The sequence below is a fragment of the Cebus imitator genome, unplaced genomic scaffold, assembly GCF_001604975.1.
Source record: "Cebus imitator isolate Cc_AM_T3 unplaced genomic scaffold, Cebus_imitator-1.0 Scaffold703, whole genome shotgun sequence".
NCBI classification, from domain to species: domain Eukaryota; kingdom Metazoa; phylum Chordata; class Mammalia; order Primates; family Cebidae; genus Cebus; species Cebus imitator.
The window spans coordinates 393,331-412,283 of NW_016108018.1; the positions used below are offsets into that span (position 1 = coordinate 393,331).

The 18,953-nt window shown below is 40.8% G+C and overlaps 1 protein-coding gene across 3 annotated transcripts in view; it reads left to right on the forward strand.

Annotated features, from left to right (window-relative positions):
• The first annotated feature begins 1,202 nt into the window (after positions 1-1,202).
• Positions 1,203-18,953, forward strand: part of CDC16 (cell division cycle 16) — a 42,679-nt gene continuing 24,928 nt past the window's right edge. For 2 of the 3 annotated variants that reach the window (XR_001821808.1, XM_017518761.1), the window contains exons 1-12: positions 1,203-1,439; positions 2,978-3,032; positions 3,132-3,229; positions 5,116-5,154; positions 6,032-6,172; positions 8,729-8,888; positions 9,868-9,959; positions 10,459-10,592; positions 11,250-11,329; positions 12,451-12,500; positions 13,369-13,442; positions 16,536-16,661. Coding sequence is in view for 2 of the 3 variants with exons in the window: in XM_017518761.1 (XP_017374250.1) it covers positions 1,392-1,439; positions 2,978-3,032; positions 3,132-3,229; positions 5,116-5,154; positions 6,032-6,172; positions 8,729-8,888; positions 9,868-9,959; positions 10,459-10,592; positions 11,250-11,329; positions 12,451-12,500; positions 13,369-13,442; positions 16,536-16,661 (1,097 nt within the window). In the remaining variant the exon portion in view is untranslated. Of the gene's footprint in view, positions 1,440-2,072; positions 2,479-2,977; positions 3,033-3,131; positions 3,230-5,115; positions 5,155-6,031; positions 6,173-8,728; positions 8,889-9,867; positions 9,960-10,458; positions 10,593-11,249; positions 11,330-12,450; positions 12,501-13,368; positions 13,443-16,535; positions 16,662-18,953 lie in introns of those variants that run through there. The other variant, XM_017518762.2, reaches the window with a different exon arrangement.

Sequence of the window (18,953 nt, forward strand, 5' to 3'; positions counted from 1 at the left end):
AAGGCTCAGGATAATTCAAAGTCCCAACAGCTTTAAGTATGAATGACTTAATTTTACAAAAGATAATATATGCACATGAATTGAAAATCAAAAAGTACAAAAAGGTATCCAGGGAAGCACCCCTCCCACTTCTACCATCTGTCATCTTCCAGCACTCCTTCCAGAAGGCCTTGCGCTATGCCAGTTTTCTCATTTTTCCTCCCAGGGACAGTTTAAGGATCTTTCTACCTATCCTTTTGCTAAATTTATATTTTACTCAAATGCAAGCATATGATAACTGTGATCCTATACTTGCTTTTCCCATATACAATGTGTCCATGCAAAGCTGCCTGTTCTTTTGAACAGCCACCGAGTATTCCGCTACGTGAGTGTGCTGCAGCCTATTTGCTCAGGTCCATACTTGACGGGTCTTTAAATCGCCTGCAATCTTTTGCTATTACAAAACATGCTGCGGGCCATTTTGCGCACATGCAAAAATGCAAATCTGTGGTATGTTTCCCGAAACAAAAATCGTAAGGTTTAACGACACGAACTTTCAATTTTGGAAGATATTTCAACTTGTTCATCCTGGAGAGTATGTCAGTGTCACTCACAAAAACAATACACGAGGGTGCCTGCTGCCCCCACTCTTGCCAGCAGCGTCATCACCCTTTTGATCTTTGTTAACCTATGAGAAGGGGTACCGGGTTATAATTTTAATTTGTATTATAAATTAAGTTGGGCCTTCTTTCGCACGTCAAACTCTATTTGCATTCCTTTCCCTGTGCACTGCTTTTTGCCTGCCTTTTCCCGAACCACTGCTCTTCCCACCGTGTGCAAAGGGAGCGCCGGCTCCACGTGCTCAGGAAATCCGCGCTTTGCGCAGGTGTCGAACTTCTCCCCGGCTTGTCTTTGGACTGCATTCGCTGTGTGTGCACGCTACTCTTCTTCTGTAAGGAGAGTGCACTGCTCTGATTTTCAAAGTGTCGATGACATTCTGGGAAGGAAGGCTCAGCTAGTGCCCCCCTTTCCACCGCTCAGACCCCTGCTTTTTCGCCCGGGGGTTGGTCCGGCCCCGCGCCCGCCGGGGTCTCGGGCCAATGCCCAGAACCGACTCGGGGGAGGCCGCGCTCTCGCTCCAAGGCGACCAGAAGCCCACGTGCTACGGGAGACATCGGAACCAGCAACGCGGTGCGTTTCCCGCGTTACATGGGACCCGTTTGCTGGGGACTTCCGGGGCGGGGCCTGTCTGGAGCGGAAGAGCCTGGGCGGTGCTCTGGGACGGGGTGGGGGTGCGGGTCTGCGGCCTTCGGGTCCGGGGCAGCGGCGGCGGTCGCGGGCACGGGGCGGGGCGCGAAGCGGGAGGCGCGCGCCAGGCCGTGGAGTGCGGCGTGAGGCCGGGCCGCGCGGCCATGAACCTGGAGCGGCTGCGGAAGCGCGTTCGGCAGTACCTCGACCAGGTGGGCGGCGCCGGCCCGGGGCGCCGGGAGCGGGGCGCGGGGAGCGGGGCGCGGGGCCCAGGCCGCGCTGGGTCGGTTTCCGCGCGTCGTGGGGCTGGAGTGACTGCTGTCGGGCTGTCGGTGGGGAGGGCTGGGCTGGCCCTGGACCTTCCTCTGGGGCCGGCGCTGTCTGCGCCGCACCCCGAGGGGACCGGTCCCTGCAACCGGGAGGCACAGCCTGGGCGGTGCAGGCCGCTCGAGCGCAGGGGGCGCCTCACTGGGGTCCGAGCCTCGCTCTGCGCCGGGCGCGGAGGAGGGGCCCAGGAAACACTCGCGACTGGAGGCAAGGCGAAGGACAGTTTTTGGAGGAGAGTTGCAGGGTGGCCTTAGAATTGGGCTAGCTAATAAAACATTTTTGAGAGGTTTAGTTGTAGTTTTTGTTGGGCTGAAATAAGTGAGTAAAGAGGTAAAGAAGCCTGTTGTTTCAGATCAGTACTTTAAAAATTCTGGTTAACCACATCTGTGTTCCCTGCACTATCTTTGAGTGAATAGCAGACAATGTTTAAGGAAAGAAGTGGCTTCCAGAATCAGCCGTGTTATTCATGATGTCGTTTGTTTTTTGTCAAAATGCTTGCTCTTTCAGTAAATTGGAAACGAAGGCACAGAAACGCCACGTGTAATGCAGAGTTTTCGGAACTGGGTGCTCAATGACGTGGCCAAATGCTTGCAGTCCATTGGAGGGCTGGTTTTTGTTTACCATAAGTCAGTGAACTCCGTGTTTTCTGATCACTTTTTCTTCGGCACGGGGACGTAGTGAAGAGTATAACAGGCCTGGTTTCCAGCCTCAGAGACACCGGTACTGAGCATATTTGTTACCAGCCTGTTGGCATTCCTTCTGCCTTGGGCTGGCAAAGGTGGTCCTGGCTTTCATCCAGGGGAACTGAGGCAGAAACTGTAGAAGACTGAGGACCGAGGAGCAGAACAGGGACTAAAGCTGGCCGTAGGTCACTGTGGGTGGCTCTCACTGTCGGCTCCTTCATTTTTGTTAGACTTGGAGGAGGTGAGTTTTTGTTAGAGGAGTTTTGTTAGAGGAAGTGAGTTCTTCCGCATGTTCAGTGAAGCTTAGCTAATGTATATGTGTGTATGTTTTTAAATTTCAGTGTTATTAAAACTGCAACTGTATTATATGAGGTATTTGAGTATAGTGTTCTGTCTATTAAATTTCACTTTGGGATTCATTACCAGCTCATTGAAAGGGTTACATAAATATCAGCACAAGAATTGCTAATAACTAGCCTTTGCTGTTTCAGTTGCATTTCACTTGTATGTACATTTTTATAGTATATGAGTTTTTTTTTAAAATTACCTTCATGAGTTGCATATACAAAGATATTACAGTAATATTTGTTCCGTTGAACTAAAATTCACCCTACGTGAGCTATAAGATAGAGATGTAAAAAGTTGTCTTGAGATTAGATTTATTATATAGAATTATAATAATATTAGAAATCTGTTTAAGACTATTGAAATAACAGGGTACTTTTTTTTTTGGTATGCAGCAACAGTATCAAAGTGCTCTATTTTGGGCAGATAAAGTAGCTTCACTCTCTCACGGTAAGTGGCAAAATGCTAATTTTTTTTCTGATTACTCTTAAAAAATGTTTTCTATTTCACCTTGTACCCTGGACCACTTATGTGAATTTTTCCCTGCAGAGGAACCCCAGGACATCTATTGGTTGGCTCAATGTCTTTTCCTGACAGCACAATATCACAGAGCCGCTCATGCGCTTCGGTCACGAAAACTGGACAAGGTAAGTAATTGTATAAACTTTAAAGCTCTTCAGAGCTTTAAAAAAATGTCATTAGTGGCCGAGCGCAGTGGCTCATGTCTGTAATCCCAGCACTTTGGGAGGCCTAGGCGGGTAGATCATGAGGTCAGGGGTTCAAGACCAGCCTGGCCAAGATGGTGAAACGCTGTCTCTACTAAAAATACAAAAATTAGCCAGGCATGATGGCAGACGCCTGTAATTCCAGTTACTCGAGAGGCTGAGGCAGGGAATTGCTTGAACCTGGGAGCCTGGGCGACAGAGCAAAACTCTGTCTCAAAAAAAAAGTTTGGTGGCCATGCCTTTAATCCCAGTGCTTTGGGAGGCTGAGGCGGGTGGATCACGAGGTCAAGAGATCGAGACCATCCTGGTCAACATGGTGAAACCCCATCTCTACTAAAAATACAAAAATTAGCTGGGCATGGTGGCCCACACCTGTAGTCCCAGCTACTCGGGAGGCTGAGGCAGAAGAATTGCTTGAACCCAGGAGGCGGAAGTTGCAGTGAGCTGAGATTGCGCCATTACACTCCAGCCTGGGTAACAAGAGTGAAACTCCGTCTCAGGAAAAAAAAAAGTTAATGTCTTATGTGAATATCCCATTTATGTTGAAATTATTTAAATGGATGCAATTTTATTTTTATTTTTGTTTTTTGGGGGTTTCACTGTGTTACCCAGGCTGGGGTGCAGTGGGATGATCATGGCTCACTGTAGCCTCAGACTCCTGAAGGATCAAAAGATCCTTCTGCCTCAGCCTTCTTAGTAGCTGGGACTACAGTTACATGCCACCATACCCATTTAATTTTTAAATTTTAAATTTTTTTGGTAGAGACAAGGTCTCGCTATGTTGCCCAGGCTAGTCTTGAACTCCTGGTCTCAAGTGATCCTCCTGCCTTGGTCTCCCAAAGTGCTGGGATTATAGGTGTGAGCCATCACAGTAGGCTCAACTTTTCTTCCACTACAGTCCTCCACTCTACCAACTGAGCTATCGAAGGCTCTGCTGGCCCAACTTTTCTTACTGAATGTGAAGGGAAAATGTCTTACACCTAATCTGTATCTTCTTTTTCCCCCATCTTTCATCTAGTCTCTAAATTCTGAAGACTGTTTTCTAAACAGTTCTGAAATCATAGATATTCCTTTTCCTCTCCACTCATACATATTAGGCCTTTAATTTTTTTGTCTATCCTGTTACAGTTTCTCTTCTTGTTTCTTTTCTCCAGTAACAGTTTCTCTTTCTTACCATCCCTGTGTCCAGTTCATCTTATGAACTGTTACAGGGGTGAGTAGTCTTCATAAAACATGGATGTGATTTTATTCCCACAGTCATTCAGTGACTTCCCGTTACCTGCAGGATAAAGTCAGATGCAGCAGTAGGTCTGTGAGGCCCTCCATGATTTCTCTCCAGTTTGTGTCTGATCCACCACCATCAATACTCAGAGCACGTGCCCCAGTCATGTGGAGCTGCACTGAGCTCCTTGGCCCTGCAGTTATTCACAGTTAGAGCTTGGAGTGCTGCCCAGCGTTCCACTCCGCTGCTTGACCAAGTCCTCACTTAGTTGCTCTCCTGCAGATGTTTCCTTCTTCACCTGGCTGCCACCTTCTGTGCCCCCTTTCATCATGCTTACCCATTAGACTTAGGTCACGTCTCCCCTACTGTAACCTCCTGAGGCAAGGCCTTACTCCTTTTCGAAACCTTGGTGCCTAGTAAACGCTACGTTCATGATAAATATAGTTTAACAAGACTGGAATTTTTTTTTAACTGTAAGAGTAAAAGGAGAAATGAAAATAGCTCTATTTCATGCTTATGGCTTTCGTTGAAAGTGAAGATACATATTATTTTGACCACTTTTTAAACAAATTAATTTCTTTCCTAGTTGTATGAAGCATGTCGTTACCTTGCAGCTAGGTGCCATGTAAGTATGCTCACAATTTAATTTTTGTTTGGTTGAAAGTTTGATGGTGTGAGTGTTAGGCATCCCTTATATATGTGTGAGGTTTTTAGTGATGGAGGTTGGCAGGTTAGTAAAGTATTTCATGAGGAAGTGTTCTTCTCCTTAGTATTGTTTGCTGTAAAATACTAATTCTTCATTTACTAAAAGTTGACATGCATGAAGAAAATTCTACTTTAAACATTTTACATTTAAATAATGGATGTCATACACATTATCAGGACCTAGAAATAGAAATTCCATTTGACCCAGCAATCCCATTACTGGGTATATGTCCAAAGGTTTATAAATTGTTCTACTATAAGGACACATGCACATGAATGTTCATTGCAGCACTGTTTACAATAGCAAAGACCTGGAAATAACCCAAATGCCCATCGATGATAGACTGGACAGGGAAAATGTGGCACATATACACCATGGAATATTATGCAACCATAAAAAATGATGAGTTCGTGTCCTTTGTAGGGACATGGATGAACCTGGAAACCATCATTCTCAGCAAACTGACACAAGAGCAGAAAATCAAACACCGCATGTTCTCACTCATAGGCAGGTGTTGAACAATGAGAACACATGGACACAGGGAGGGGACACTACACACTGGGGTCTGTTGGGGGGAAATAGGGGAGGGACAGCAGAGGATGGGGAGTTGGGGAGAGATGCCATGGGGAGAAATGCCAGATATAGGTGATGGGGAGGAAGGCAGCAAATCACACTGCCACGTGTGTACCTAATGCAACAATCTTGCATGTTCTTCACATGTACCCCAAAACCTAAAATGCAATTAAAAAAAAAAAGAAATCATGGGTGATGGGTAGCATTTCTGTTTTCCACATAGTATGCTGCAAAAGAGCACCAGCAGGCCCTTGATATTCTTGATATGGAAGAGCCAATCAACAAAAGATTATTTGAAAAATACTTGAAGGATGAAAGTGGCCTCAAAGATCCCTCCAGTGACTGGGAGATGTCACAGTCTTCAGTAAGTAGTACTGTTAAAACACCTCAGTAATGGCAGTGAGAATTACCCTCTTGACATGGCAGAAATGCATTATCTTCTTTAACTTGAGTATTACCATATTGAAACAATGTGGTTGCCATTTTCTTTAATTTGCCCACCAAAACCAAAAAAGATTCAGAGACATTTCTTAGCCATCAATTGGAAGCTGTAATTCTATCCTCAGATGCCTGCATCTAAAATAGGCTGGCTTAAAATCTTCCCTCTCATATTTGATGCCTTAAGCTACTCCGTAAAAGTGGAATCATTTTTCTCCTTCTTTCTGTGTTGCAGCAGTGTTTTGGACCTACACTAAGAAACCTTGATTAGCTTAGATGTTTCTTTCCAGGAAATGGTTTTGTATTCCTGTTTGCTTCATAGTACATTGCTGTGTAATTTTGTATATTTCAGTTTTTATACTTCTTATCTCCATGAAATTCCACGTTTCTTGCTGACAGAAATTGTGTAATAATAAGTAACATTTACAGATTATTATTCTGGATTGTTACTCTTTAAAAAAAAAAAAAAAACTTACTGAGATATAATTCATATGCCATGCAGTTCACTCATTTAAAGTGTATGGTTCGATGCTTTTTAGTATATTCACAGAGCTTTGCAAACCTCACCATGGTCAATTTTAGGATGTTTTTATTATTCAGAAAGAATCCTGTATCCCTTACCTGACCCACCAATTATCTTCCCACTTTTTTTTTTTTTTTTTTTTTTTTTTTTTATTTTGTTTTTTTTTTTTTTTTTTAGTTGATATAGGCTCTTTGCTCTGTTGCCTAGGCTGGAGTACAGTGGCACAATCACAGCTGACTGCAGCCTCAACCTGCCAAGTTCCAGTGATTCTCCCATCTCAGCCTCCCAAATAGCTGGGACTATAAGTACATGCCACCACAGTCGGCTACATTTTTTAAAAATGTTTTGTGGAGACAGGGTGTCACTGTGTTGCCCAGGCTGGTCTCAAACTCCTGGGCTCAGGTGATCCTTGCACCTTAGTTTCCCAAAGTGTTGGGATTACAGGCATGAACCACCACACCTAGCCCAGTTATTCTTTATATTTTTGGTAGAACTTTATTACTCTACTTTTCACCTTAGATATTTTTAAGCATAAAAAAAATTACACATTCTAGGTGTGTGTTGCTTTTTTTCTGGCCACTCATTACTTTATGTGCTAGGAAGCACATTAATTCTTCTGCTAAAAAATGCATTTATGAGAGTGTTTGGTACAGTCATTATTTTTGGGACTTCTTATCCATCAGTGTTTGGTACAATCATTATTTTGGGGACTTCTTATCCATCAACTTATCTGCTATAAAATGTGTAATTTATTTGTAATGCATTATTTATTTTTTGAAGTTACTTTTTAAAAAAACAACTCATAGGATATTGCTTAGGTCAAAGACTCTCTCATAATTCATTATTTTTTTCCAAAATTTTACTTTACGAATCTTCTTCATCTCCTTAATGATTTTAGCCGCGCGTTGCTGGATCATCTTTAAATTCAGTTGTGTGTTTGAGATCCAGAGTCCGGAATGTATATCAAATTTCCACGTCTTGTTTATGGTAGTCGTGAGATGTCTGTTGAACACCTTACTATGTGCTAGCACCACAGAGATAGTAGTATCTCTAGTCCTCAGAGTTCTATAAGTTAGATAGTGTTTTTACCTTTTTACAGATGAGGAAAGGAAATGGAGGCCAAGAGAGGTTAAATCACTGGTCCAAGGTTATGAGTAAGTGGCAGAGCTAGGGTTTGAACTTAGGTCCATCCTGCCCCAGCAGGCCATTGTGCTGACTGCAGTCACCACTGAGCTGCCTTGCTGCCAGTTTCTGCTCATTAAGATCCTTTTGAGGAGTGGTTGTCTATCACACTGTCAGTCCTGGAGTTCTATTTTATACACACCCACACACATAGACATACACACACTGTTTGCTGTCTGCAAGTCATTGCCCTATTTTGGACAAAACAGATAATGAAGGTAATATCCATGACATGTACTTTTGTTATAAAGGTATGTTGGAACAGAGTGGTTAGAGCCCAGGGAAGATGGATTCAGGAAGCTTTGCTGTGCTTTTTGTGTGTGTGTTTTTATTAATTTATGCCTTGACAGTTGTGATGAACTAAATCCTTTTAAATGCAATAAAACTTGTCAGCATTCTAATACAATTCTCTATCAAAAGTTAAGTTTAAGGACCAGGCATGGTGGCTCATGCCTGTAAACTCAGCACTTTGGGAGGCTGAAGTGGGAGGATCACTTGAGGCCAGGAGTTTGAGACCAGCCTGGGCAACGTAGCAAGATTGTCTCTAGAATATGTTTAAAAAATTAGTTCTTTGTGGTGTTGTGTACCTGTAAGTTTGGCTACTCAGGAAGCTGCGGCAGGAGGGTCACTTGAGATCATAAGGGTTCAAGGCTGCAGTGAGCTGTGATTGCGCCACTGCACTCTAGCCCGGGAGGCAGAGTAACTCGGCCTCTAAGGACAAAAAACGTTAAGTTTAAAACTACTGACTTAATATGTGACTCATCATTTTTCCAACAGATAAAGAGTTCTATTTGTCTTCTCCGTGGGAAAATCTATGATGCTCTAGATAACCGAACCCTGGCTACCTACAGCTACAAAGAAGCTTTGAAGCTTGATGTCTACTGTTTTGAAGCATTTGATCTTTTAACTTCACACCACATGTTGACAGCACAAGAAGGTTTGAAAACTTGGGTGTTTTATGTTTAGGAAAATTAATATTGTTTGGATTTTTTGCTCTGAAATCTTAACAGCAGGCCATGCACAGGTTTAAATAGACCTACTCACTTTCTTAATGTCTTCAAATGTAAAGCACATTGCGGAATGCAGTATTGTACAGTGCCTTGTGCTGTCTGAATCTAGAGATTGTGATATGAAGAGGCCATCTTTTTGAGAAGTGATTGAGGTAGTATAAGCCAGGATTTCAGTATCTCACTCAGTGATTCCCAGCCATGCTGCTCTTTAAATCTTTGGGAAGATTTAGAAACATCCATGTCCAGTTCCCAACTCCAGAGCAGTTCAGTCGGAGTCTCAGGGTGAGACCCTATCATCTGATGATTTAAAGCTCCCACATGATCCTGATGTACCACAGGCACTGAAAATTGGAGTCCAAGTATGTTGGCAGTGATGTGAGGTGGTAAACAAGAGAAACAGAAAATAGAGTGGTTGAATTAGTGGGGTTCTAACATATTTTAGCCTAGTTCAGTGGTTCTCAGTGAGGGTAATTTTGCCCCCGCCCCAGGGAACATCTGGCACTGTCTGGAGACTGTTTGTCACAGCTCAGGGGCAGGGAGGGAGATTGAGAGGTTGCTGCTGGTATCTAGTGGCTACTGGCCAGAGGTCCTGCTTAGTACCGGCAATGCGCAGGCTCCCCTCTTCCCAGCAGAGCAAGCTCCACACAGTGTCAGGAGTGTGGAGGCTGGTGACAAGAGCCACCTGGGGACCTCCTGGTCTCAGCCCTGAAAGAGCAGCCTCCAACCACCAGATGATTCCCATCTCCAGGCCTGGAACCACTGTGTCAGCTTCTGTAGCACATTTTGATCTCCTTATGTTCTGAATTTGATTTACTTAGACCAAGAACTATAGAATAATTTTAGTTGTTGGCTTTTTCCCTCTATAAATATTATGAGGATATTCTTTCTTTTCTCACCGTTTTTAAGAAAAAGAACTTCTTGAATCGCTACCTCTTAGCAAGCTCTGTAATGAAGAACAGGAATTGCTGCGTTTTCTATTTGAGAACAAATTAAAAAAAGTAAGTAAAACCAAAGAATTAGCATTTGCTTTATATAAATATCCTATTTTTCCATTAAATTTGGCATCTAGTCTTGTATTAAATTTTCAAAAATAAAATTTTCATAAATTTAGCACATTTTTGAGAATAGAGCATTTAAAATACATGCGATTCCAAAAAAAAGCTTCCAAAAATACCTATCTTCTCTGAAAGACTCCCTATACTAGAAGATTGAATTACCAAGTAAATGGAATGGTGTTGCATGAAAATGAAGATCTTTTTGTTATAGTTTCTAAGTGTTTACTTTGGGAAATATGCCCACTATGGAATTCTGTGATAAAATTGAGAAGAGAATTACACTTACTAAGAGGAGTACTTATACAACCTAAAATTAAAAGTTTTCAGAGGCTCACATTTATTCTTGTCAGTGTTTTAACCACTTGGGTCAAACACAAATTGAATCCGCATTTTATTTTGTTTTTGTTCATTGTGTTCATGTTTAAATTTCTCTGTGTTTCAGTATAATAAGCCTAGTGAAACGGTCATCCCTGAGTCTGTAAATGGCTTGCAAGAGAATCTGGATGTGGTAGTGTCTTTAGCTGAGAGACATTATTATAACTGTGATTTTAAAATGTGCTACAAGCTTACTTCTGTGTAAGTATATCCATCCATTTTTATGTAGGAACATGGGATCAATGTGCCGTGCTTAGTAGCTAAGCCATCCCCGACACACACCAGTTTTCCAGGGTACATGATTTAAACTTTAGCTAAATTACATATACTATTTTTTGTAGATCTTTTGGGAAAATGCTTGACATTACAAAAAATTTAATTGACAAATATATGTAATCTTTATTAGGTTGGTGCAAATAAAGGTTGCTGCTGGTATCTAGTGGCTACCGGCCAGAGGTCCTGCTTAGCACTGGCAATTTTGTAAAATATTACAAAATAATTGTTGCAAACCGCGGTTATTTTTGTACCAACCTAATAGTATTTCCTATTGGTTTTGATTCTTTTAAATAATCGGACTACTTATTTTATTTATAACAATTCTGTTGACTTAAAGTAAATGTATGTGGTAATGTTTGTTTGTATTCCTTTCAAATAAACCAGAATTTTTTTTCTTTCATTTGTAACTTAATTATGGCCTTAACTGAATCAAACTGAAGATATTGGAGTGAAGAAAGTAAAAAAGTGTTATAACCTGCAGCATCATATGTGCTGCTGTGATGACTGTCTACACATAGCTGATCATCATGAGTGCTGTCATCTACTGTTTTGGGGATAGTAATGTGTCGCTTTAACTTTCAGAGTGATGGAGAAAGATCCTTTCCATGCAAGTTGTTTACCTGTACATATAGGGACACTTGTAGAGCTGAATAAAGCCAATGGTAAGAACTTTTTTTTAATTAAAGTAATTCTTCGACATGAAACAAATTTTTTCTGTAACTTGAAGTTTTGTCTCCAAAATTATGGATAGCTGAGATTGCAGGTAACAACATAATGGACCCCTACTATAAAAGTAATAACTGGGGAGGAAATGTTTACGAAAGTAGCAAACGGCCAGTTTGTTTTCCCATCAGAACAATTAGTTCTTTATCATGCTTCCTACTATCTTTTCTCAAATATATCTTTCAAGGTTTGTTAGCTTTAAATTGTTGGGTGTCAGTTCTGCCTTTTTCTCTCTCTTTTTTTTTTTTTTTTTATTTTTTTTTTTTTTAATAAATTCCATTGGAAATCTGATATGGTAAGAGCCAATAACTATTTAGAAATTGGAGGGGAGCAGATTGTTTGCTCTTGTTTTCTGTATTGTACATTTGACATTTAGCTGTGTTTGGGGCTGCATTTGTCCTTAAGTTTTTCTAAACTGAATGGAGAGCTCTGTCAGGAAGGAAAAACCCTCGAACACTGCATTCCAAAGCTGCTCAGAGTATGGTCCGGGGACCAGCAGCATCGCATTTGTGGAAGCTGGTTGGAAATGCAGCATCTCTAGCTGCCTGGTCTACTGAATCCAAGTCTGCATGTAGGAATTGTATTTATTTGTGTTCCTTTCAAAGTAGCCACAATTTTTTTCTTTCATTTGTAACTTAATTATGGCCTTAACTGAATCTTGGAATGCCAGGATTTTCACATTCCTCAAGATTAAATGGTATCACTGATATGATAAACTTGAAAGTTTGTTCAACCAAATTGATTGTGGGTGGTTATCATGGTCCATAATGGCCCCTTGGTGTGAAAGGCATGAGTGTCTGAGAGAGGTGAGGTGCTTTGCTGTGTCCTCTGCAGTATTTAGGAGGCACTTTGGTAGGGAGGTGTCTAGTCCCACCTTGCCCACTGTGTGTCCTTCATCTAACTCCAGTTAGAGAGTTAATTTTGTATCTAGAAGGAAAGACAAATACAAAATCATTGCTGTAAGAACAGAATTCTATGATTGTGAAGAGTTGTAATGAAGTAATATTTTAAATTACATGTGATATGGATAGTTATTCTTTTTCTGTTTTTTCCTGAACAGAACTTTTCTATCTTTCTCATAAGCTGGTGGATTTATATCCTAGTAACCCTGTAAGTAATATAACTTTTATTCTTACCTGAACTTTAAGAAAATGCTTAACTTATATTTAGACAATAGCTTAACTTCAAGTAATGACATTTTATTTGAAGTGTTGGAGCAGAATCTCCTAGTGTTTAACGTACTTAGAAAGCAGCATTAACTTTTCAACCCATGAAGGTATTTTTTGATTATACCAAAGCAATAACTTTAAAACTCTTTTTTTTTTCTGATTATGGAGATTACATATGCTTATTTTTAAATACTTAGCACACAGCAATATAAAATACCATGACCGTCACACCTCCCTCTCATAAGAAATGCTGATAATTGGTGGCTTTTTCACATTGTACACGTAAGACAACTTAGTGAATTGTGTACTGATTCCAAATTGTCATGGATTGGAATGGAGAACCAGGGATGGAAAATGGAATCAGGGACTGCATTGTTAAAGACAGAATCAGCAATCAGGGTGTAAGACTCAGACAAGACAAGAATTTGCACCCTAGCCCAGTGAGAAACCAGTGCAAAAGGAAACAAGCTAACTGACTCAGAACTGGGTCAGAGAGCAAAGAAGAGCCAGGATCCAGATGGGGGAGATGAGCAGGGCAGAGGAGTCAGGACTTGTGGGCTGGTTTTTGAAACAGGGACTCCTCAGGGGCCTTGTCTTTTATGGATGCCTCCTTGAGAAAGAGCCATGGAGTGTCTACTCTCTTCTCATCTTGGACCTTAGTAGATAGACTGTTAGAAAAATGTCTAACTTGAACTAGAAAATGTGATAAGGAACATCTAGTATACCTGCTGTCTACTCTAATTTGTTACAGATTCCAATTAGAGATTCCAATTCCAATCTTTGGTTATGGTAAATTTTGAACTTTTTAGGTGTCTTGGTTTGCAGTGGGCTGTTACTATCTCATGGTTGGTCATAAAAATGAACATGCCAGAAGATATCTCAGGTATGAATTTATTTTCCTCCTCCCTCTGTAGTTGACCTACAGAATTGATGTCTTGCTCATAAGCTTTCAGATAGTAATGAGTGAGTACTTTAAAAGCAATGTGAAAGAATAAATGTTTCCTTCCTTCCTTCTGTCCTTTTTCTTTTTCTTTTCTCTCTGTCTTTTTCTCTTTTCTTCTCTTTTCTTTTTTTGACAGGTTCTCACTCTGTTGCTCAGACTAGAGTGTATTGGTGCAATAATAGCTCACTGCAACCTTGAACTCAAGCGATCCTCTTGCCTCAGCCTCCCAAGTAGTTGGGACTACAGGTGCCACCAGGCCTAGATTAAAAAAATTTTTTTTGATAGGGGCAAATCTGTCTTGCCTAGGCTGATCTTGAACTCCTGGCCTCATGCAGTCCTCCTGCCTCAGTCTCCCAAAGTGTTGGGATTACGGGCATGAGCCAACATGTCTGGCTGAATAAATGTTTTTTTCAAGAGGTTTGTTCTTTATAAGATGCCACAGGGAGAGAGAGAAAAAAAGAATCAGTGATATAGGCTCTCTTCTCAAGGAACTTACATATTTTATATATAAATGAGAATAAATGGCTGGGTGTGGTGGCTCACACCTGTAATCCCAGCACTTTGGGAGGCCCAGGCAGGTGGATCCCCTGAGGTCAAGAGTTTGAGACTAGCCTGGCCAACATGGTGAAACTCTGTCTCTACTAAAAAATACAAAAAAAATTGGCAGATGTGGTTGTGGGCATCTGTAATCCCAGCTACTCGGGAGAATGAGACAGGAGAATCGCTTGAACCTGGAAGGCGGAGTTGCAATGAGCCAAGATCACACCATTGCCCTCCAGCCTGGGCAACAAGAGCAAAACTCCATCTCATTCATTCATTCATTCATTGATAAATGAGAATACATATGAAACAATAGAGAATAATATAGTTTGACAGTTTCTCTTTTTTATTTATAGATGTCCTGTTAACCTTTTACTTTTAGGATTTCTTTTATTAATAGTTGTGAAATTACACAAAACTTTATGTAAAATTGGGGTCATTAAATGTGACTATCAAACAATTCTTAGCAGGGTGAACTGGTTCATGTAATGATCTGCTGCAGTTTTAACTTAAAGCCATGCAGCCTAGTGAAGCTATGTAACCAGTATTATTTAAATATAGAAAAATGTCGTCATATGAAAAATTAATTAAACTCTGTAAATGTTCTAATTTCTGTGATTTCTTCTGTACAAACAAAACAATTTAAAAGAAAGAGAATAAACTTTGGAGTCAAATTTCAATTCTAATTAAGTTTTGTGACTTATCAACTGAAATTCCTTGGGAAAGTTAATTTCTCTTACTCTTTCTTTAAAAATGGGGATGTCATACTTATATACCAGGATCGTTAGGAAAACTGATGCCACAAAAGTACCCTGTATTAGGAAGATACTAGTATGTTCTCTGGTATTGTAAAAGTTCTTTTGAACTGTGCTTCTTTGGTTTAGTGTGTGATTCAGTGATGGACTCATCAATGGTCCCCATCCTGTTTGGCACCAGAGTCTGTTTTGTGGAAGACCCCCGGGGTGAGGGGGCTGGTTTCGTGATGATTCAAGTGCATTACCTTTATTGTGTACTTTATTTCTATTATGATTATGTTGTAATATATAATGAAATAATTATACACTCACCATACTGAAGAATCAGTGGGATCCCTGAGCTTGTTTTCCTGCAACTAGATGATCCCATCAGGGAGTGGTGGGAGACGGTGACTGGTCATCAGGCATTAGATTCTCATAAGGAGTGCACCAGTAGATCCCTCATGTGTGCAGTTCACAGCAAGATTTGCACACTTATGAGAACCTAATATCCCCTCTGATCTGTCAGGAGGCAGAGTTCAGGCGGTAATGCAAGTGAAGGATAGTGGCTGTAAATACAGATTAAGCTTTTGTTTCTTAAATGGCAAGTTCTTTCTTGACACAGAAGCTTTAGCTGGCCGGCCACTCACCTGCTTTCCTGCTGTGTCGCCTGGTTCCTAACAGGGGAAGGACTGATAGCAGTCCATGGCCCCGGGGTTGGGGACCCCCGCTCCACATGAAACAGGGAAAACTTGGGTAAAAGACAACTTAAAATATAAGGAAGTGGGGTATCACCCCGTATGTTTTTCATATTTTGTGATATGTTCTCTTTATTCCTTGTGGATTAATTATACAGTGTGTTCCCTAACCCTAACCAGGGTACATCTGTTTACCACCATCTATAGGATACTGCGTAATCTCTCAAACCTCGATATACCTGTCTTTAAAATATAAATGAATTTATCTTGCAAGTTATTAGGATGAGAGGATGTATCTACTAAGTTACAAAATGAAGCTCCAGGGTTAAGTAATATCTGTAAGTTCTATTTAGAGTGCTAATGGGTTTTGCTACAGTACATAAAAGGCTGTGGACCTCTCCTAAAACTTCTTAAAATTTTGCTATACTATTAAACATAGTTTTAGTTCAAATGAATTAATACAGATGTTACATTAGTGTTTAATATGTTGACAGTTCATTTATTTACTAAATGTTAATGTTTTTGAGGCCATCTGCTTATATGAAATTAACAATTTAAGAATAAGTGTTGGCTGAGCACAGTGGTTCATGCCTGTAATCCTAGTGACTCAAGAGGCCGAGGCAGAACGATCACTTGAAGCTGCAGTGAGCTATGATCATACCACTGCATTCCAGCCTCCAGCAACAGAGCAAGACCCTATCTCTAAAAATAAATAAGAATAAATAGGCTAGGCACAGTGGCTGATGCCTGTTAATCCCAGCACTTTGGGAGGCCGAGACCAATGGATCACCTGAGTCAGGAGTGAGACCAGCCTGACCAACATGGTGAAATACCATCTCTACTACAAATACAAAATTAGATGGGTATGGTGGCAGGTGCCTGTAATCCCAGCTACTCAGGAGGCTGAGGCAGGAGAATCGCTTGATCCCAGGAGATGGAGGCTGCAGTGAACTGAGATCGCACCACTGCACTCCAGCCTAGACGACAGAGTAAGACTCCATCTCAAAAAGAAAACAAAAAGAATAAATATTATGTTACTTAAATTAACTCTTTTGTTTTAGCAAAGCCACAACACTTGAGAAAACCTATGGACCTGCATGGATAGCCTATGGACATTCATTTGCAGTGGAGAGTGAGCATGACCAAGCGATGGCTGCCTACTTCACAGCAGCACAGCTGATGAAAGGGTACGGCAGAGCAAACTCATCAAACTCCATGAAGGATGTTTTTGCTAATAGAAATGAAATTTCTATTATTATTACTGCTATTTGGTTGCTAAACTAAACAAAAATGTTTTACTTGCCTTTTATCTAGTTGCTTGTGATTGTAAAATAACTATGAAAGTGGAGGGGGAAGGAAGCTAGTGTAGTGAATTTGCCTAGCAGTTGATTTAAACAAGTGCAAGAAGGATATTCGAATTTAGGCCAAAGGAAGAGATGAGTTATGGAAGCCCTTCTTCACATGCCCATGCAAGAATGAAAATATTCATGAGCAAAATTATTATATCTTATCTATTACCAAAAGGTATTTGATGTGGCTTAGTGGTAAGTGCAGGACTATAGTGCCAATATTCTAGATTTCTATCAATATTAAATGTATTGATATTATGAGTATAGAGTATTGCTATTCACATTGACTCTTGGTCTCACCATCAGTTACACGTTGCAGGGTTCTTTTGTGTGGACTGCTTCTGTTGACCAATGACTGTCCCTGCCTGGAGAGGTGGTGGCAGTGCCGTGGTCCAGAGGCCTGGTCTAGAGTCACACTGCCCGGACTCACTTCCTGGCTCGTCCACTCCCAGCCACGTGATATTGGGCAAGTTCTTTAGCCTCCTGAGAAATAGGAATAATAGCAAAACTTACTGGCTTATTGTGAGAAGTAATTGAGATAATACCAGTTAAAAACTTTGAAGAGTAACAAATGAACACATGCAAATGAACAACAGATACATAAAAAATGAAAGAAAAAAAACAAAAGTTTTTAAGAGTATCTTACACATAGAAAGCACTCAATAAAAGTTAGCTACCATTGTTTATTTACTTGTAGTATACACAGGTGGATTCATATATTTATCTATGTTAAATTTCATCCTGTTAGGTTTGATCTCTTTGCAAACTATTAGACTCTTTTTGAGACTCAGTTCTGCATCCAAATTATTATCGACCCCAATCAATAGTCGTATTAAATTTGGTAAGTATGAGTTTTATATCTAATCATCCAAGTAAACATTGTGAAGGACATAGCTGTATTAATCAGTAGGGCTGCCATAACAAAACACCACAGACTGGGCGACTTAAAGGACAGAAATTTATTTTCTCATAATTCTGGAGGCTGAGAAGTCCAAGATCAGGGTGCTGGCCAGTGCAGTTCCTGTTGAGGGCTCTTCCTGGTTTGTAGATAGCTGGCTTCTTGCTGTGTCCTCACATGGCAGAGAGCGAGCTCTGGTGTCTCTCCTATTTGGATAAGAACCCTACTCTATGGCTTCACCTTTATTATCTCTTCATAGGCCCTATCTCCAAGTACAGGCACAGTAGGGGTTAGGGCTTTAATGTATGAATTCAGGGAGCAGAGGGTGCACAGACTTTCAGTCCATGGCACTAACATATTACTGGAAACAACCTTTGAGGTTACAGTTGCACATCCGGTTCTGGATCCACCTAAACGGTCCACGTCTCTCCACCCTGTTCACCAAGATGGGTGAGACCTTTGCCAGTGCTCTTCTGAAGCTCAGCTCTAGTATCTGCATATTTCCCCTGTATCAATCTGATAATTTGTTACCAAAAAAACTCACTAATTCCCTATAGGTTGGTTTTTATGAGCACATGCTACAGTCTGGTCATTTTTATTTGATATTTTGGGTGCTCAGAAACAGAATAGTGATTAGTTTCTAGCTGGGAATCAGAATCAATGATAATTAATGACACAATACCTTCAGTGTTTCCCAATCGAACAAACTTTGTCATTAAAGTCTCACATTCAGCTAGGTGTGGTGGCTCACACCTCTAATCTCAGCACTTTGGGAGGCTGAGGCGGGAGGATTGCTTGAGGCCAGAAGTTTGATAGCAATCCGGGCCACATAGTGAGACCTTATCTTTATAAAAAAATTCTTTTAATTAACTGAGTTTGAAGGCATCTGCCTATAATCCCAGCTATCCATGAGACCGAGGCAGGATGATCACTGTGCCACTACAATCCAGCTTGGGTGACCAGTTGAAATACTATCTCAAAAAACCAAAAAAACTCATGTTAGCTCATCAAGATAAGCATTACTTTTCTTTCAAGTTTACTTAGTTGTCAGGGCAGCTTTGCATTTTCTTGTCTGTGTTTGATAAATGTTTCAAATTGGATGAATATTTTTACATTTCCTTGATGATTTCTTTTTTGAGTCATTGGTTATTTAACAGTATGTTGACATTTAACTTCTACATATTTATTATGAATTTCCCAAATTTCTTTATTCTTTTTTTTTTTTTTTTTTT